The sequence below is a fragment of the Copidosoma floridanum genome, unplaced genomic scaffold (assembly GCF_036245765.1).
Source record: "Copidosoma floridanum isolate Cflo_tuat_1 unplaced genomic scaffold, Cflo_Japanese_pri ptg000009l, whole genome shotgun sequence".
Taxonomy (NCBI): Eukaryota; Metazoa; Arthropoda; class Insecta; order Hymenoptera; family Encyrtidae; genus Copidosoma; species Copidosoma floridanum.
In genome coordinates, this window is record NW_028321886.1 from 1,484,697 (window position 1) to 1,506,446 (window position 21,750).

At 42.1% G+C, this 21,750-nt stretch overlaps 1 protein-coding gene across 8 annotated transcripts in view; it reads right to left on the bottom strand.

The window, feature by feature from the left end:
- Window positions 1-21,750, bottom strand: part of siz (Brefeldin-resistant Arf-GEF family protein schizo) — a 113,461-nt gene that overhangs the window by 2,796 nt on the left and 88,915 nt on the right. For all 8 annotated transcript variants that reach the window (XM_014361666.2, XM_014361661.2, XM_014361665.2 and 5 more), the window contains 5 exons: window positions 3,415-3,783; window positions 2,417-2,876; window positions 1,323-1,508; window positions 560-985; window positions 1-480 (listed from right to left, as the gene is read on the bottom strand). In XM_014361666.2, coding sequence (XP_014217152.2) covers window positions 1-480; window positions 560-985; window positions 1,323-1,508; window positions 2,417-2,876; window positions 3,415-3,783 — 1,921 coding nt within the window. The remainder of the gene's footprint in view (window positions 481-559; window positions 986-1,322; window positions 1,509-2,416; window positions 2,877-3,414; window positions 3,784-21,750) is intronic.

Consider the following 21,750-nt stretch of genomic DNA (forward strand, 5'->3'; position numbering starts at 1 on the left):
CTGCATGCCGGCCAGATCGAGCTCGTGGGCGAAGCAATCGAGCACAGCCATGTTGAAGGAGTTCTGGAGGTTGCCGAGGTACTCGCCGATCATCTGTCGGGAGAGACCCTTGCGACTGATGAGAAAACGAGCCACACCCTGGGGCGAGTTGTCAACAAAGTTACGGCGCATGAGGTAGTTGATGCCGCGCTCGGGTTTTTTGTTGAACAAGTTGAGACCGACCCGGTACTGTCGCTTGCGCACCGTCTCCGAGGCCTTGAGCGTGTAACTACTGCCCGACACCTGGGATATCGAGGAGTCGTCGTTGTGCTCGTTGTGCTCGCCGTGCTCGTTGTGGTGAAGATGATGGTGGTGGTGGAGCAACGGCAGCTGGTAGCTACCACTCGTGGCTACGAGACCACCCAGGTCTTTGGCGTTGCTGAGCAGAGCACCGCTGTCGTTCGCGTGCACGATCATTTCCTGATGCTCCGGGGAACTCGACTGTAAAGCACATATGTTTTAGTTGATTTAGACTGCTTTGCTATTTCTAAAAAAATTTTTTAAAAATATAGGGACTCACAATAGCCTTGTGCTTCCAGACGGGCGAGCCGCGTTGGGTGATGTCGCCCTCTGAGCTCTCGCAATTGGTCGAGTCGCTACCCGAGCTCTGTACCGAGCTAAGACTGCCATTCTCGACGCTTTTGCTGAGCCCGTTGTGCCTGCCTTCCATAGACCGGGAGGTAATGGACGAGGTGCGCTTGGGTACTTCGGGTGGCAGGGCCTTGCCGCAGGAGCCAAAACTCGAGGTCCGGCCAACCGAGCGGACGCTCGAGCCGCTCAACTGGGACGTACTGCTCGACCAATTGTTCTGCTGTTGCTGTTGGAGCGTTTGCTGCTGGATTATCTGTCCCTGTTGTAAAGGCGTCGAGGGCGATGTGCACGAGGTTGAGCGTAGCTGCGTATCACGTGCTGCAGGGGAGTCCTGGCGTACAGTACAAAGGCTCTCCTGCAATGATGACAATGGGAATATAATATAATATAATATTGCAGGTACACAGCGGTCGTAGGTATATTTGTACATGTATGTTTATGGACATTCAAGTGTTATTGCTCGGTTGTCGAGAGTGACGCATTGATGAATAAAGTTGTGGAGCGCTCAACGGGAGAGATAAAAGGTACTGTGTGCATGTGTGAAGAAGCAAAAGTAAAGGAGTTCACTGCAAAACATATTGTTTCTTTCGATCTTCTTATGGTTGGAGAGGAAGGAGTGTGCGTGTACGTGAAGGGTCATGATGCAGTAAATCAGCGAGAATCGAGAGAAAGCAAAGATAAGAGAGGCTCACCTGGGGATTGTAATAGTTGATGCTGGAACCGCTCTCCTGTGAACTGGACTCCCAGCACGGGCTTGCCGGTGGTTGTTGCTGTTGTTGTTGTTGTTGTCTGCCACAAGGACTCGGTGTAAGCGACGGCGTGTGCCGGCCACTGGTGGCAACGCCGTGGTTCACCAATTGGTGGTTCGCTAATTGGTTCTACGATCATTGCAATTTTTGGGGTTTTTAATTGTTGTTATGGATCATTTGGGGGTGAAGTTTGTTGGTTGACTCGAGAGTAGGTTACGCGTCGCTGCCAAAAAAAAAAAAAAAATGTGTTGAAAAAAGTTCCCGACAGGATTGAATCGATGAAAGGGTTTGTTGCGCGATAATGACCAACGACGAACTAATGGGTGTACTTTTACGCTATTTTAACGATAAATTAACTTACTATTTTTTAACAACTCAATTGTATAAACACGATGTTCTAGAACAATGAATCACCGAAAGATCGTCCGCTGTTCATTTAGATTCAATTGTCGCGGTAATTAGCGTACTTAGATGATGGGATACCACTGAAATTCCCTGACTTTCTAGTTTTCCCTGACGGGTGGCCACCACCACGTAAATGTGCTATACCCATATAATGCCCCTAAATGATCCTTCGCATCGAAAACTCGTTCATCCGACCCCGTGGGTAAACGTCACGGTTCGATCGTCAGTTGTCGATCAACGCGTAGTTAAAATAGATATACATATCCGCGGCTATTAAAAGGATCCATAGGACAGCCACAAAAATGTTTGTGACTTTGAAACGAATTCTCGGAAAACCCCGAGACACGTGTAATTCGCGGAACACTTTTCTCATTGTCACTAAAATACGAAATGTCGTATTTTGTCATCGCGATGAAAAAGCTATCGAACGCGTACCCGTTGGATGGAACAACTGTGACGTATCAATTTCATAATTATCGCGTGGCTGAAACAGTAGACCTGAAAATTCAGAATCGGGTCGACGCACTTAATTGATACACATAAGAAAAAAAAAAAAAAAAACTCATCGAGTGACATAGGAAGGCAGTGTGAATCAATGCAAGTGAGGGGAAAAAAAAAAAAAACCAACTCACCGTTTGGTGCGGTACAGGAGCTATCTGTATCTCGCATCGCCCGGGTTGTCCACGAGGCACCGGTGACGCACAGCCCCGTGCCGATCCGTCGACGACAACGTGACGCCTCTCCTTGAGGGACATGCTCCGCGTGGGCATCGGCCTGCCAACCGGCGACTGTTGCTGCTGTTGGCGCTGGTAGTGCTGCTGCTGGTGGGACTGGACGTACACCTGATTGTGGTGTTGGTAGGCGAGTCGGGCGTCTTGCAGGTGCTCCTGGCGCTCGGCGGCCTCCTGGAGTTTGCGGCTCAGGCGCTTCTCTACCTTGGCCATCGCCGTTATCGCCGCGAATTTTTTCAACAGGGTGTACCGACGAAACGCCCGCTGGATCGTCAACGCGGCGTTGCGTGCCTTTACCCCGCCGTACTTGCGCTCCAGCATCTCTATCTGCTTGTCCAGCATGTCCTGCGACAGCTCGTACCTGTTGATGGGAGGATTTTTTATTTTTTTTATTTTTCTTTCTTTTTTTCAATCGTCTTTGGTGGTCACAATGAATTTAAGATGTCACAACAGTTGACCACTGAACGAGTCACGCTTGTCCGACACTATCATTATTTTTTTATATTATTTTATTCGTAACGAAGTGTAAACGATACATTTTTCATCGAGTCATTATAAATCGGATTGTGACCGATTCGGAATTTATATAAATATATCCCTGCATGTGTTATTTTAAATAATAATGATGCGTACCCCGAAAAAAAAAAATTTATATTTCACTAGTTTGTATACAACTAAACAATGTACCTAATAAAGGGGGACAAACACGCGGTACTTATGTATACACCACCTCCGTGTGACCCCAAGGCGCAAGAGCGCGCGTGTTAATTAGGTGGCGCAAGAGCAAACCGGACAAGTGCACTAAAAGAGTCGCCGACCCCCCCTCCCCCTGCAGAGTAAGTAAGTACCGAGAAGGTAGACGAGGTAAGGGGGAGACAAATGCGTGTATATATACTTACGCTCCCTGCAGCCGGCACCGCTTCATGACGTCCCCGTTGCGGACGGCGGACTTTTTGTGGCAGGCCTGGCCCGGTTGGCCGCCGTAGCCCTGCACGACGGGCCCGTAGCTCTGGGGCTGGCTGGTGTACTGCTGTTGGACGTAGGTCGGCTGGACCCCGGGGCCCGCGTACGGCGCGTGGGCGTAGTTCTGGCTGTACATGTACTGGCCGGTCATGTACGACGACGACAGGGCCGGCTGCTGCTGGTGCTGGTGGTGGCTGTTGTGATGGTGGGGCTGGCTGCTCGCGTATATGCTACCGGAGCCCCCTCCGCCCACGCCCGCGTAACCCTTCGACGTGGGCCCTAGCCTCTCCATCTTTTGGGGGAAGCTGCAAGTTGACAAAAAACATTTTTTGTTTTTGTTTATTCACTCGTCATGGACACACAGGCTCGAGGCCTTTTTTTTTTTTATCTATTTAAAACGTCACATCATATGATAAGAATATATTTTCTATACTTATTGTATAATTGTATTTTTAACCTGTCATTCGTTATTGACATTGGGATCAGGGATGTTATGTGTACCTATGCATATATTATTTATATATATTTTTTTTTTTTTATGCATACATATTATACACTCGCTACGTTATGCAGTACAGATATGTGTATACCTAACTTGATGACATGTTTTAGACACCCACATCCAAACATTGTGCCGCATCGCAATGTCCTTTCAATTATGAATCACCCCCACGTTGCGCAGTTAATGAGATAAAAAAAATATCCCTTGGCCGCGTACTATCGTGAAAATATAAAAAAGCAGGACAAAAAAAATAGATAACCCGAGCCGACAACAGATAGAGTATATTTTCTGCAGCACTGGCAGACAGTCGGAGGGTAAATCTCCATAAAACTGTCGTAAAGCCGACAACGCCTCTTTTCCCTTTATGCTCAACGCGCTGATTTACCGGGTGTGCGCAGTAACACAACACAATGCGATGCACCAGTTGTACGGGACCTCAGCACGTATACAGTTTATTATGGGAGCAACGAAAGTGGATGTTTTACCGGGCACAGATAATCATAATTTTTTTTTTTTTTCCGAAATGGCATCGTTTCGTAGTTTTTTTACTACTCCTTTTTGCGCTCGAGTTAACGCAAACTTCCCGTCGTGAGGAGGGAGAAATTGTTTTTTTTTTTTCCATTCTCATCCGTCGTGGCTCAATTCCCTCGTGTGCAGGTACAACTAGGTGGTACTCGATGAAATGGCAAAAGCTCTGTTGTGGTATAGTGACTCATGCTTATCAAAAGGGCCATTAGTGGGCAAAAGGGAGAAGGTCGATTATGGGCGAGCAATCAAATGGCACGTCAGAATGTCACTTTTACAACTCTTTGTCTCGTATTTCGACGTTTCAACGTACGCACGAAATTATAATTGAAAAATACGTTATGGGGATACATACAAAGGGGAGCACCCGTTCGATTGCCAAACGCAATTTTCGGCCGACGGTACAGCATGTAAAAAATAATATACGCATGACTGCGTGCACCACCAATATATACAGATATAGTGTGCAGCGAGCAATTTACAACGTCGAAGAATGATACCCATATGTATGCCTGTACCCGCATCTATGCATAGTCGCGAGCTTTCGAAGCCTCGAAATATATTCAAAAAGTTCCCTCTGTGCGGTATATCTATGAATGCAAATGAAAGCACCACGAAAGAGCTTTGAATTCGACGACGATGAATATGCGCGATGCGAGCGAATCGTATTTTAAAAAGTAAGCCCGACAAAGACCATGTGGCTGTGTATGCGTGCGGGGGAGGAAGTCGGTGGGCACGAAAAAGCAATGGGCCAGTCGAGTCGACTGCGTTGTATGCAGTGTGTTACATAGAGTGAGGAAAGGAAGGAAGGTTTTGTACCAAAGTTTTCGACCCCCGAAAACGTACGACGGGAATGCCAATGAGAAGAGAGGTCTTGTTGTATATATATTTGTATACGTTTATACACATCGTACGTTGATGACGCTCGATTTTTGGTGGGTTGTCTCTCTCTCTAATGACTGTGTGTATGAACGAATCGGTGTAAAACAATGCCATTAAACAAATCGTGGGGCTAATGCGTTTTTCCTATTCTTCATGAATTTTAAATTAATGACTCACAACTTGAAAGAAAAGTCCAAGTATTTGAAAAAATATATTTAATATTTGTATTGTATTCATCTGCAAGAAAAAAAACAACATCCTCCAATATCGTGAACAGAGATAATTAAAAAGGAAAAAAAAGTCCGTCTTATACAGAATTTGTAGATACTACAGATATTCCGAATCCTCCAAATTCTGTGTGCTCCCTATACATTCAAAAATTGTAAAACACCACAAAAGAAAGATGCCATGCCAATGATAATCCTAAGCATAAGAATAACGTAAAGTACAACAAAAGGCTTGTCGCAAGAAAATAAACACACATCCCAAAAGAAAATTGACCTGCGCCCTTTGTATGATGTATGTATTATGTATTATCGTGTGCGCCCTGTCACAATAAACACGTAAAGCATCCACCGATCACCAGGGAACAATGGAAACCCCCCCCCCAGAAACCATCATTTCCTCGCACGTGCTCTGCAAGACATTGTAACTATCATGTGTACCTATGCGTAAAACCAAGTCCAAAAACACAAAAGACGCGACTGATAAAAATCTCTCTCCATCTCCTAATAACCAAGTCATCGAAAGTACAGGGGTGCGCGTCATCCTATCCAAAAGAAAAGCGTATACATATAATATATTTTCTTGCACGAGATAATGAAGCCAATATGTACACCTATATACATATAAGCACACGGGGCGAATGAAGGAAGGAAGGAAGAAAGGCGAAAAAAGGTAGGTAGGTATGTGATGGTTTACAACGCGCGTGTAAGTATACGGAGGGTCGCGTGGCGGCAGCTGCTCCTCGCCGAAGGGCCAACAAACACGCCCGCCAGGTGATGCACTTATAGGAGCGCATTGATATATTCCGGGAAGACGAGCTTATACGCGTACACATGTAGGTAGGTAAATACCCTCGCGCGTTTTATTTCTTTCCTTGGACTTGTCCCGATGTCCGTGCAACCAGCTGTGGACAGTGAATCATTCGGCCACATAATGTGCTCTTTCAGCCCCTATACACGGTTTTTTCCACGCTGCGACCACTTGCCCGTGGATCTCGATGTATGGGTGTATATTGCATACACATGCGTCCGAATAACCATCGGACACACGCGTTTGGACATTCGATAGCCGGCACGCGTGGGCGCGTGTCCTTTTCGTGTTTTTATTTTTTCATTTTACAGAGAAGTAAAATCTTTTCATATAAATTTTCTTCATCGACCGTACCTGTACAGGTGCCTAATAATAATGTATGCAAAGCGAGCCGAGAGTGAATTTTAAGTTTTTTTTTTTTTTTTTTTTCCAGTGAATGGAGAAAGGAAGCCTTGGGGAAGTGCGTTGTACATTGCAGTTTGGATGGATGAAGGTGACAATTTTCCTTCTTTTTCTTTTCCCGTAAACTACCGACTGACTGCGTGCTTGCATACACTTGAAATTTGATTATACAGGAAACCGTATAATAATTTCGAGTGCCAACAATCTAATGAACTTCAAGTTGTGCATTTCGAAATTTTCGTACAAGTATAATGAGAAGAACATGATGCAACACCACAAAAGATGCACATGTACATATAAAACACGCGCTAATGTACCAAACGCACATGCATCATATAAGTATTATATACATATACCACATGTTTGTCAAGTGCGCTCCAATGGCCGATGCTAATTGATTCCATTAGACGCAAATTATCGCATTGGGCAACAATATTGATATGGGTATGCCTACATGCAATGCATCGTATCAAGCAGAGAAGCGCTTGGGTGGAGTTTGCGAATGACGCATAAATATTTACCGATCGCAGTAGTGCAGAGCATCATTTCTCGGGGGGTTGTTCCAGGCATTAATTACACAACATCGCATTACATTTCAGCTCTCGCGGTCTGGAGCTTTACGTTGTTGCGGCTTAGGAGTAATACAGATACAGTACATGAACGGAGACGTGGTAGTAGCATGCAGAGTATAGTAGGGGATTTGAATGATTTGTCACCCGGGTATGCGCAAAGATCGTACATCGTAAAACCATCAACTTCAAATTATTATTTCGTACCAAAGATGACTGACTTTCAAAATAACAAAAATAATTGAACGTTTATCCAATCATTTATACGATTTTGTCATGGGTTTAGTTATTGGGTTTTATGATGGGCTTGTAAGACATTGGATTTAATAAGCAAGTTACCCACATCCCATCCTCGAAACTCCCTTTTTTTTTTTTTATTCATTAGTTATTAGAATTATTGTGCTCTAATGTATACAATATTCAGAGATTGCACACAGAGGATTTTCGTAAGACGCAAAGCAACAAAGCACCATAATTAAACTAAAGCAACAAAAGAAGGAGTAAAAAAAAATGCATATACATATTTACACTCGTTAAAAGATGCTACACACACCGTACCACGCATATAGGATGTGGAAAAAAAGGGGGGAAGTGGGAGAAATGTATGGAAGCGCGACCTCGCGCGAGTTCACCTTACGCGCGCACGTATAGCAGGTCGTCTCGGATCGGCGCCGGAATCACCCTTGCCGATCTTTCTCTCGCGTGCATCTATACGTACATTGTACAATTACCCGCGTGTACCTACGAGTACACGCCCACGCACGCCACGTACATGCAACACCCGCACACATGCGTCGAAAAAACGGGCAAGTAGAGACTCATACACGCGTATACAAAATAAAAAGAAAGAATGAAAGAAAAAAACGGAGCAGGTGCGCAAGAGTCCGTGACCGAAAAAAAAAAAAAAAAAAGAAAAGAAGGGCTCACGCTCGACGTACCCCACTAAAAATCCGGATATGAAGATAATCATGCTGCGGCCGTCTCGGTGCTGCTGTATGTATAGCACTCGTGTGTTGTGTAGCTGCAAGTGCGAAACTCCGGCGCGCCGTGGTATTTTTTTTTCTTTTTTTTTTCAATTAATTTTATCACGCCGCTCTTTCCATCCCTCCTCTCTTGCTCGCGCTTCCGCTTGTTTCCTCGCTTCTTGTATTCCTCCTCTCGCGTAGTCCTTTATTATATCACACCATCCGCTTCTGTTGTTCAATCTCGAGATCGGACGTGGTTATCGCGTGCGCGGTGAAACCTATTCTTTTTTTCTCTCTCGGTCTCACAGTGAGCGTGGGATGCTGCTCCAGCTACGGGGAGGAGTCAACGGTGCACTGACACTTGCTTCCTTTTTTCCAAGACCACATGTATATATACGTATAGCCCCGCACTTTGTTAATCGTCACTCTCGCAAAGCTTCACTCGACAAAGAAAACAAAACAAACAATTCCACAGCAGCGAACGAAAAAAGGGCCCTTGAATTATACAAGACAATCAAAAAGTACCGATAGATCGGTATGAGTGTTGGAGCGGCAGCTCGGAAAAAAGTACAACATCCACCGTCCGAGCCGAGCGCCGACCAAGGACTGAAGGATCGCGCTGCCGGCTGCGCGTATATACACCGCCAAAGAGGGAATACCTGTGCACGGTGTGTGCGCGCCAACGGGGAAGGGGAAAAGGATCCGTCCTTCCTCGGTGGAGGCCTTTTTACTTTGCCAGCCGGCAGCAGAAACGCGTATGCTTGCGTATAAAGAAAAAAAAAAAAAAAAAAAAAAGAAAAAAGGTTTCGGAGGGAGCGCCAGTTGTTGTTGGTGGGGTGTACACTTATGTGCGGACAGATGTTGGGTTCTCTCTCTTTTTTTCCGTACATGTTTAGAAAAAGGTTTCATTATATTATGCTCTAGAAATTTTATCCCTCTTTTATGTTTTCAAACACTGGGCGACGAGCTGGTGGTGCGAATTACCGATGCACAGGTACTTAACGCGTACGCGTCGGGTCATAATAACACGTTGTTCGAGGAAAGGAAAAAAAAAAAAAAAATCAACGCCGAGTTTTTTACGCGTTTAGTGGTAAAACGGAGCCCACTCTGGTGATGATGGTTGTATGGTAATTGGGTTTCCCTTTGGAATTTCTTCCTTGATTTTTTTTTTAGCCTCAAACTCGACAGGTTTATGATGAAATGGAGGAGCTCCGGTTAATCACAGCTCAGTGGTGTAAGCGGTGTCACCATCAAGGATGCAATTGATGGGTGTAACGCCTCCAGCATGTATGAAGTCGAGAAGATGCATCGAAAGAGACTGCCAAATTCTCGAAAAGTATATTCCAAGCCCTCACAGAAAAGTCACAGAAAGCTTGCAAAAGACTGTGATGGTTTGGTGAAAAAATGTGAAAATCCTCCAAGACTCTCGATGACTTCAGGGACTCCCAAAGTCTTCGGGCAGTTGCGGAAGAGAGATCTCGACCGGACGCATGTATAACCTACATAGAAAATACAGGAGCACAGCTTTGGTTTTGTACAGATCTCCACTGCGCTCGAGTATCCCCGAAATCCCGAGCCGCGTCACATCCGTCACCTGTTTAAACACAAGGAAGAAAAGGCGAAGCACATACGTATACATACGGGGATATAATGTGCAACAGCGATTTATAGGCGGAAGTGCCTGTAAAAAAAAATTAAAAAAAAAAAAAAAAAAAAAATAGTCGGTCGCTGTTGTTGTACCGGGTAGACGTCGGGCGGGGTTGTGCTGCTGTAGCGGGGTGTACGTAGCTATGGGGAGAGAACAGGGGGAAGCGTCAGCAGGTAGCTACGGATGTATGGCCTACTATACATTATATTATACCTACCTACTGTAACGGGGAGAGGGAACAAAAAAAAGGAGAGGAAGGATATGCGCGCGATTATCGGCCTGTATGATGTGTAATGTGGGGTTGCCATACATATATATATACAATACGTTGTGGGCTCGTGGATTTCCCTATTGTATAGTAACGGTGGAAGTAAAAAAGAGGAATGACCCTGCGTATATAGGCGTACTTTGGTGGGGAAAGCGAATTTCTCTGTTTTTCTCGATACAGCATGACGCGCCGACGTTGACGCTGGTGTTACGCACATATATACCTGTATACACTGGGCGTACGGTCAGCTGTTTTTTTTTAATGGATCTTTTGCGCTCGGAGGTAGACCCGCACGGGGAGGTCCGTCGTAAATTATCCTGTAGGAGTGACGACAACGCCGGGGGACGCGACTGCCCGTGGTGCGGTGGACGTTCGGACTCCCGGTAATGAAAGAGACAGGAACATTAGAGCGGACGCATTTAACTCTCAACGGGGATGTTTAGAATCTTTGCGCATTTTTTTTTTTTTTTTTCACTTTCGGGTTTGACGCTGTCCGACTCTGTTGTCGCTGTGGGTGGGTGGCTTCCGTGTGTCCGTATACAATGTTTGCGTTCGAGAAGCGCCGAATATTTGTTGTGACGGTTGGTGTTTGGCACGCAACCGTTGGATGGATAGTTTTATGAGGTTTGTTTTTTTAATGGAAAATATATGTTTACCCCTGGTGTTGTAAAATATTTGGGTGACAAATTTTAAAATGGCCCAAATTTCGTTGAAGTATGATTTTCACAGTTTTTTACAAACATTTTTTTCAACCGAAACAACAATTTTTATGATAATAATAGCTCTAGCATAATAATACAGTATGTAACTTATCATACATAACTATGGCATCGACATTTTTGGTAAATCTACATTAACGTGATTGAAAAATAATTTTTTTTTTTTTTTATATATAAGAATTAATTGAATCATTTGGATAAGAGAAATTAAATATTTCAACATCGTACATCCTGTTTTTCACTCAGTCAAATTGAATAGACGATGAAAATATTATTTTTTTTAAACTTTATCCAACAACAAAGTATATATTATTCAATACGTGAAAACCACACGAGACGATTGAATCATAATCATCAATACAGCCAAGACGAATATGTATAATTGCTTAATCACCACACGGCATTACACAGTTCGATATCTCATTGAAATTCCAGCATATCGAAGAGCTCCTCCTCCCACACCGAAATAATTAGCCCGCAGGCGCCGAGTTTGTTGTCTCGTCGCGCTCTTGGCTGTATTGTACCAGGACCACCGGGGAAGCTGCATCGCGTAGATTAAGAAGCCAAGAGTACAGAAGCACACACCTATATATGTATGCGCACGTCGATCGAGTGCCCCCGAAAATAGAGAAGGATCCCCTAATGGCTCATTTTTGGGGCTCAATGGCATTTACGGGTCCCCGTAGGCTCTTTACGACACGGTACTTGAATATTTGGACGATTTGTTACGTCCTTTATTTTTCAATTTTGGTTTTTCTGTTATTTTTACAGATTTTTGTATGCTTTGATCTGAATTTATTCCGACTTTGATTAAAAAGACCGGTCTCCGAATAATTAATTAGAATGTTGTCTTCCAAACACGATACCTACAGTTTCTGCGTATCCCAGTGACCGAGACAGATAGGTATAATATATGTTATACCGTAATTTCGAAAATTTGAAAGGTATACATCACCACCCACGAAAACATCTGAATATTCAATCGGACGAATGGCTCATTCGCGACGCAAGCCAAAAATATTATTAGCCTCATCACCATACGTCTCGCGCTCGATCCAATCCCCGAAATCTAATCAATTAAAACGGTACACATACAATACCTCTAGAAAAGAGTATCGAGGCAGGAGGAAAATCTCAAATCCCCCGAGGGGGTCCGAAAATCCACCCACAGTTCCACGACACGGCACAATAAAATAAACCCCGTACACGTGTATATCGCGTGTTTCGGCGAAACGGGAACAACATCGGTATAATCCGAGGCGAAAGCGGAGATCGTGCCTTGGCAATAAAACAAAGGCCACCACGACAGGGAGAAAGTACAGGGACGAAAAGGACAACCGATTTATTTATATCGATCGCTCCGCAGGGGCACCTCTAATCCCAATTTATACGTATAGATGTACGCGCGTGTAGTGGTGGTATGATCGATAGGAAGTGCACGTGGGCGCGGCTTTTCTCAGATCACGAGCCAAGTGCTCCAACGTGAATCAGGTACACGTGCAGTACTTATATTGTAAGTCAGGAAAAAAAAGAACTCGGCCATCAGCGGCTAGCGAAATATGTGCACGATTATGTGTATAGGTGTATACCAACCTACCTACACATTGAAAGAGGAGAAGAAGAAGATTACGAAGGATTTTTCGGCTCGCATCGGTGACTCTGTAGTTCTAAAAGCTCGCGCTAATGGAAATGTTTTTCGGGTCAACGTGAGCGCCTCTTTGTTTTTTTTTTTTTTTTTTTTTCATTCCAAGCCGCTTTTCTTCTCGACGGCCGGCTGCTTCCTTTTTTTCCCTTCTTCCTGGAGCTTATCGCACTCGAGCTGACACCCGGAAATCGTATTTTGGCCGACTCTCGGCTGCTCGAATGGTGTGGCGGTGATAGTAATATCGTACAGTTCGACTGGACCTGATTTATTTTTACACACATACATTGTAGATGTATATATATACCGTTTGTTGCGACACGTGCGGCGCGCTCCGTTGCTATACTGTCGAAATAGGGCGTACACATGTACGGGAGGGATGGAGCGTAATTGCTTGGTTTTGGTTGATTTATCCACGAGGAAAATAAGTTCTCTTTCCCGATGAAATGATTGCTTTGCTCGACGTTGGGAAGGAATGTTGCGTTTGTTGTATTGCAAAAGAAAAAAAAAAAAAAAAAAAAAAAAAAAAAAAGGAAAAAGGAAAATGTATACATCCATCAAGGTTTTCGAGACGCAGAACTTTTGTAAAATGAAAAGTCTGATTGATGATTTCCTTCTCGGGCACCAAGTATTACACGTACCCCCGAAAAGAAGTGCCAGCGGGTTTCATCATACGTATATACACACATGTATAGGCACTCGAAAAAAGAAAGACAGCCGAGGACCCTCTCTCCTCTCTTTGGAAGAAAAAAAAAAAAAAAAAAAAAAAAAAAAAAAAAAAAAAAAAAAAAAAAAAGGAAAAGTATAATCGCAGCAAAGGGACCGGCGCACGTGGCTCACCGAGATTGTCCGGCACGGAGAGCACCTGCTGGTTACCGGGGTGATTCTCTTTTTTTCTTCCTCTTCGCTACACACATATACTTAGCCTCGGGAGAGGGAGTTGGCGCGCGCCAGAGGAAAAGCGCGCGCGGCAGCAGCCGGCGATTCACGTATACATGTGTACACAGAATCAAAGAAGAAGATGAGGAGGAGGAGGAGGAGGCACATCTGCTCGTAGCCGTCATCAGTGGCTCGTGCCGAGCGTGTGGCTCGTCGCGTTACTCTTATTTCTTTTTCCTTCGGGCGAGATGCCTGTACACGGGCCCGAAAAACACGCGCACCTGGCCCTCTCCCCGCTTCATTCTCTTTATCTTTTTTTTTGGCATATTTTGGTGTGTGTAGGTGCGCTCAGGAGATACGTAGCATTCACCACGCGCCGGCTGCTGGTGCTGAAGATTTAGTTAACATGTATAGGAGGATTGGATGAATGTGACGGCTGGTGAAACGATACGAGAGTGCAGCTTGCTATCTGCACTGTGTAGGTACAGGTACTGCTTTGTATCGTTTTATTTGTAGAGTTGAGTCCCGACATATTCGATCGAGAGCCCTTCATGGTGGATTATTTTATTGCTCGCATTATTTTTTTTTGTCCCGTCTTTCTGCGCGTAGCTGATTGTTTTACAAAAAAATATTATTCTGGGTCACGTATTTTTGGTCTCGATGTTAAAAAGAAAACAAATACCATTAGAATCGCAGGATATTTGTTTTGAATACCAAGTGCACGTGGATTTTATAGCAATTTAATATGCAATTCATTAATTTGCGAAGCACAGATTTGAATTGCAAAATTAAATTATGCGCGTGTTGAAAGGGAGACAAATTTTTTTGTTTGTTGTATGTATCGATTTTTCGGATCAACTTCTGATGTACAACACGATACTTATGGTAAAAAAAAAAAAAAAAAGGAAGTAAGGTACATAATATATTCGGGCTCGAGGAGCCTCGTGGCACGTGCCCAAGTGTCGATACAAGCAGCTGATGCACTTCATCGATGATGCATACATCTATATATTACACGCGCGAATAAAACGTGCGAGGGATAATATAAAGTATATGCGAGAGGCTCGACCTTTATCATTACCAGCGTCGTTGTTATTGCTTCGTCTCGAGAGAAACCCACTCGCTGCTGTGTTATACCAGTAATATGCGAGCCCTGCACTCTTAAGGTTTTCCTCCATACGTGTTATTTTTTCCTAACTTGTCTTCTTACAACACCAGCAAAGGTTCGCGATACAAAAACGCACCGGCAACCAATCAATCGCGCGACTGACAAAGAGGAGGTGTGTATATGTATAAACGAGGCGAGGGAAATGGATTTCTCCTCGATCGGAAGGCAATATATTTCTATTCGTGCACCGATGGATTTATCAGCGCTGGTTCATTTCTGTGTTTATAGCTAATACTGGGACTGTAAACGCGCGTGACGCTTATTTATGTCAATATAATATATGTACCGCTTGGAGGGGGAGTCTGTACGTGTGCGAGTCGATTCACGGACAGATAAACGCCCGTGGAGAGATCGGGCGAATCAAGGGTAATCGGGATGTGATTTATTTCCCGTTTCTTTCTTTCCTCTTTTTTTCCCCCATCCACGGAATTTATACACACGCAGGTGTTTTCTACTTTCACGTGTTTAATCAACGTGAGATGGACTGAAAAAGCAAATTTTGTCGACAACTGCGGCATTGAAAATTAAATGGGAGATCGAAAAATAGAGGCGGACCTGCGTATAATATGCTATTGATTTCTCCTGATGGTATTTGTATTTGTATTTTTTTCTTGCAAATCGTTATATTTACACGTGAGGGTACGTTACTAGTAACGAAATGAATCGGTGCTGTAAGAGACGGACCATGTAGATACTGTTTATCAATAATTTATATTTTGTAGAGCCGCAGACGACTCATGAATTATATTGTTGGACTACTGTCTCTTGAATATACAAAAATGGCGTATTTTTAGCCCATTTAATTGACTAAGTATGAATTTTTAATTTAATTTTTTTTTTAATCCTTTTAAATAAATCAACAATAGACAAATAGGCAGGTAGGTACAGCAAATTGATGGATTCGTCCACGGCAGGATCGACCAGAGTAACTATACTCTGCTCATATATTATATCATTATGCAGTAAATTATGCAACAGCGCAAATCAAGAATTATCTAATACAACGCATACACGCACACCCGACGATCAATCCTACACGTACCATATACGTAATAACGGGCTCATGGGAAAAAAAGAGCCGATATAAGTCAAACTCCTCGCGTAACTCTTCATCAACGTGTAATAGAAATTATTTATTGTCCAATTAACGCCAACTGCCAGTGCGTAGTCCTTGGGGCATGAAAATTCCACAGAGTATATGTGTGGGCGTGTGCATATAATATGCAATAAAATATATTCTATGGATGAACTAAAGAAAAAAAAAAAGAAAAAGAAAAGAAATACATATCACAAAATGTTTCCATAGTATAATATATATCGGAGATAAGACAAAGTAGTATCTCGGAGACATTGTAAAAATGTTGGCAACTCGCTATACCTACTCGTACAAACACGAGCAACAGCCTCACTCACAGCCTCACTCTCGTTGTAGGTACAAACTAAAAAAAAAGCTACTTGGCAAAAAAAAAATCTAACTAAAAATAATTACACCACACATGCACCCGCGCGTACTGCAGTAAATAAAAGCAGCAACAACACAACTAGCGTAGCGTAATTTAATGTAGCAACAGCAACGTTGGCGGTAGCGCATCATCATCATCATGATTCCCCGTAATAACGGGGCGCGGTAGAATAAACAAGCTATACATGTACCTATCGCCCGCCAAAGCTTCGCAAAAGCTCATCGCAATATTCACGCGTCGTGGGCACGCGCGTGCGATTACATTGTTGTACATTAGGTATATACATATGTATAATACACAGAGAACAGAAACAGAAGCATTTGAAACTTGACTCCCTTTCTCCCTCCCGCCCCCTCATTCTATTATATTACCTCTCTTCTGTGTGCAGGTACTGGTCTAGTAGCTGTAAATTACGCGCACCTGCGCACATTCTCTCACTCTCCCTCTTGTCCCCGATCCTGCATTGTTGTTGCGCGTGTACGTCCATTGCATTGTGCGTGTTTGTATATACGAGCAGCACGGCATCAGCCTGCACCTGATCGATAGGGTTCGTGTAATTGATTTTGGACAATTCAGATTTACGGGGTATCAATGGAGACTGTTATTTATTATGGGTTTGGTTGTCTGGGGATTATCCGGGTGAACAAAAAGAGAGTCATTGGTTCTGATACTTTATTCAACCATTGCAAAACAATTTTGATGCTCCTTCGTTCATTTTGTTTTGTATAGTTTTGACGCAAATACACGTTACGTTTTTTCACAAATTCCACGAACTTTGCAGTTATCCGTAATAAAAGTTTTTAACTATAGACGCCCATATCGTTTTATCAATTTCTTAACATGTAAATAAAAATAACAAAACCGATGGGTTATCCATGTTTTTTTTTTTTTTTTTTTTGCAACAGTAAGAATCGTAACATTGCAATCGAATCGCAAATGGCTTTCAAGCCAACGATAAAAAGCTAAATCAACGTGAAAGTTCATCGAACCCACCAATGCACCAACGAAAGAAAACTTCAAAGAGCTTACAATAACAACACCCACAGCTGCTCTGCCACGATTTCCGATCGATCAGCAGCAGCGGTAGTTTTTATCGGAAATCACGCCCATACTCCGATTATAAAATCAACCTCGGGAGCAGACGCGCATACGTTATACACGTGCCATTCGCATCTCTCTCTCTGGCGCCGTCAAATGCACGCCCGACGCAATGGGCGGTTTTGGGCTTCGCGGCTATACGTGTGCAACACCCACGGGATGAGAACGACAACTCGAGCAGAGGAGACACTCGATTAAAAGCGCAGCCAAGACCGACACGCAACGGCATAGTATGGCACGGTATGGCACAGGGTCCATAATTATCATCGAGCAATTAACGGGCGTCGATTGCCATTAGCGCCAGCAATAGAAGCTCGAAAAGCTCGTTCATCTCTCGGCTGCAAAATCTGGCGCATCGCTGAAGCTAGACGCGCTCTCAAACGGGTCAGAGGTTCACTGAACCAGCCTCTGTATAGACATGAGCTGTTGGAAAGAGGAAAAAAAAAGCAAAAAAACTTGTGTGGAGCGTTCGCCCGCTTTTTCACGCACCGGCGTTTTCTTTCAATTAGTGGGTCTTTTGCGTTTCGCAAGAGACGGCGCGTCGTGTCGAGAGCCGCGTTTTACCCGTTCGTTCGTTTGCGACTGTTTTTGGAGCGGCGAGTTGTACTTACAGGTGCTGGGGGCAATCCCGCGACGACGAAATTAGGAGCCTTTTTCGGTTTAATTTGACGTGCACGCTTTTCACTTTTTTTTTTTTTTTTTTTTTTAGTTTTTTAGTTTTGTTGATTTGAGAGTATAAAAAAAGCTAATTAGGGTGGAGGTAGTCGGGGGACTGGAGCTTTTGATTTATGAGGGTCATTTGGAGGCTTGTTTTTTCAATCTCAACTTGATGAATGTTCATGAATGATGCGACATTTACGTAAATAAATCAAGGCAAAACGTTCGGTACAGTTGAAAAATATCTCACGAAATTTCGCGGTACCGCAGATTTTTTTATTAAGTACGCTCGTTATTACAAGATTCAAATAATCCCGCATAAAAACGATTCAGTATAACTCAAGCATGAAGTTTAAATACATTTAAGAGTGTAATTTACTGAAATAGATTAATGATAAATTTTACCTCGTTATAAGGCCTTACTTTAACACATTTCAAGTGTGCGATATACTGAAAACTGTCTACTTGAAAGGGTTTGATCTACATTTAATATACTTTACTTGATTACTCATTAATTATACAACAAACAATTTATGTAACAACTTAAACCAACTTCTGAATACGAAGCTTAAATCATCAATGATGTATTAATCGAAAAAAAAATCTTTAAAATTTTTTTTACTCGATATTATATAGTAAAATATTTATCAATAATTTATAATTCACGTACTGCATACTGCATATTTATTTAATATTATCTGTTTAATAACATTCATTAAATATTAATTCAATTTAATTTTAATTAATTAATTAATATTAATTTTAACTATTGATTTTGTAATTAAAATAATTTAATTTCTAAAATCAAACTGAAATTTAAAAACTTGAAATTTATTTTTAAGTTCTCATACTATTTATTGCATTGTAATAATTGTACTGTACTATTTTAATCATAGTTAAATAATTTTGTAAAGAATATCCTGGTCGATGAATTTCGCAAAATATAGCTTTATTCCCACAAATAAAAAGAATAAATATCCAATATTAATATTTTAATGATAAAATAAAATAATTTAAACATAGAATTTTAACCAAATAACTAATTGAAATAAAAAGTTTTTAACGACTCATCCCACTATTTTTATAAATAATTATAATCATTTGATTATATTAAAGTAAACGTAGTTAATTAATTTTACGAACAAAAAGAAATACTTGAAGTATTAAATTTTGATTAGTTTAAATGTATGATATCTGCAACTCTTTGTGCACGTTTTTTCGACGTAATACCAGCTCTTTAACGTGTGTAATTTATATTATCAATTTGTTTAGTAATAAATTAAAGATAGTAAAAAATATTTAATAAAACAAATCGTACAAAGAATGAAACAAGCCAATGCATGCGAACGAGCAACAGATTTTAATGATCCAATTAAAGAGCGTGAAATTTTCAGAGCGCATCAGCTCGAAAACTCAAACAGAGTATAATTATCGAGGATCATATACCAACGAACAAATGATTTCCAAACGCCATTCATCAAGCGCACGTCAAAAGCACTTTTCCGGAAAATGGCAGGCAGTAACACGGGATTAGCAGTCAAGTGCGCGAGCATTGGCGTAAATACCGTGTTAAGCTGCCATTAAGGGCAGGAAACGCGTGTAAATGACAAATTAAGTCCGTATCAACCGAATGAGTGGATAACTTTTTGTAATTCAACAGCCAGCCGGAGCACGGAGTGCACGAGATCGCGAAAGCTGTGCTGTGGATCCGTATAATAATAATACGTAGGTACGATGATTTAATGTGCGAATAATTAACGCTCGTGTTTTATACCAAAGGGTTGAGGTGTACAAGTGGAACTTGATTTTTATTTTTTTTATATTTTTCATTAGTACTTGGTCACGGCAAATTATGAAATTATACATGCACGGAACACACGCCTAACAGTTAATATTTACTTTATCCATCACATAAATAACACAAACTCTCGTGAGCAAAGACGAACGTACATCATGTAGGAAACATAAAAAACGATAGCTTCGTTATAACGCAAGCATCGTATTGATTTCACATCACGACGACCCACTAGTCCCGCGACCTCAATTAAAATCAAACAGATGGTAATTGATAATACCCTCTCGTCTGTTCAAAAGAAAAAAAAAAAAAAAAAAAAAAAAAAGCAACATATCAACCTAAAAGCCAAACTGCATCAGGTGCCCATCACCATGTGTACCTCGACACGCTATCGGCCAATCTTTCCCCTCAGCAGTAAGTAATATACAGTAAAGCTCTCCAGTCGTTTCATATCCGCATCGGCGAGCGATGCACGCCGGAAGCTCGTCCTCTCGTGCATTCGATATGACGAGAGAGGGTATATAGGTACGTGTGCCCCCTCCTGTAATATCCTGCACTGGCGAGGAGAGAAAGAGATACGCCTAATGGCATTAGCAGGTGGGAGCACTGTATATGTAGGAGCCAGTGGTGGCGCTCGATAAGTTCATATGTAGGTGTATAGTGCGGTGTGGTGGGCGTCTCTGTTATTATGCAATAACACGTTGCTGGAGGAGGAAAAAAAAAGAAAAAAAAAAAGGAGGAGAGAGGGGTATACCGCGCCCCGTTATATGCACGTTAAGACTCGGTGGCTTTGGTTTTTCACGCTGCATGCTTGCGCCCGCTTTGTTTGCTCTATCTTGATTTTTTCCAAGTATTAAATCTTCTCCGCACGATGTTGGTTTTATTTTTCTATTTTTTTTTATCACCGATTACTAGTAAAATCTTTTTTTTTTTTTTTTCATGATTTTAGATTCTTGCAAATTTGAGACTCGTTGTGTGTCTACAGATACAGCTGCTGTGTTTGATTTTCCATAAAATAACTTTGTATCGCTTTTTAAAAAAAAATTTAGGGGTCGAAAGCGTGCTATAAAAATCTGTCTATTTACGTATGTGAGTGTATGTTATCGAATTCTATGTCAGGAATTTAGTTTATTTTCTGTTTACTTTTTGTAAAAAAAAAATAAAAAAATGAAAAAATTTTTTTTTTAGATCTTCAAGACTTTATTAGAGCCGCAACGTTCCATCGAGTAACGTGACAATAACTCTGCTAATCATGCATCTATCAATCCAAATAATACACAAAATGTATGTATACTTAAACCATTCAATCGAGACAATTTAAGATCAAGGGGATAAAAGATCTTCCAGTATTTTTCAGTCTCATGGTATTAAAAAGAAAAGTAACTTGCAAGTCTCGCAAAATATTTTCGCGACCCAGTTAGCCACTCATCTGCCTTAACTGATGGGTAAGAGAGACCACAGCTGTACACGTTCATTACGCGCACGAGCATTTACGGTCTTTTTATAGATCCATAACCGTCAATTAGGCATGATTATACGTTAGGCGACACGAAGAGTGTACTTACGCGTTTATTAAGAACGCTGCGATAAAAATCCTTGCTCCCCGGCGCGCGCCGACTTTTTCATTATAGATTTTATCGAGTCGAGCGCTCGATTCTTTTTGAAAAAAAAGAAAAAAGAAAAAAAATGAAATTTCTCTCCTCAGTTCTGTTGTTTGGACAAATAAAAGTATAGGTACACACTAGTCTTATACCTTGATTTATTCCGCGGGAACGACTATCCGATTTAATCGTACACAATATACATCAAGACATTTCTGTAAATGATACACCTTATACCGAAAAACCCGGCACAAGTCAAGAACACTTGGACTGAAAAGGACTTTTTTAAACCTGTCACGTAACACGTTATGTGTACATGTATACGTAAAACATCGATTTGGCTACGTAAAGAACTTTTCTTCTCTCTCTCTCTCTCGTGTACGCTGCGTTTGATCGGTACAGTGCCAATTGAACAGAGTAGCAACAGTAGCTAGATTGAGGTACTCTTGATTTT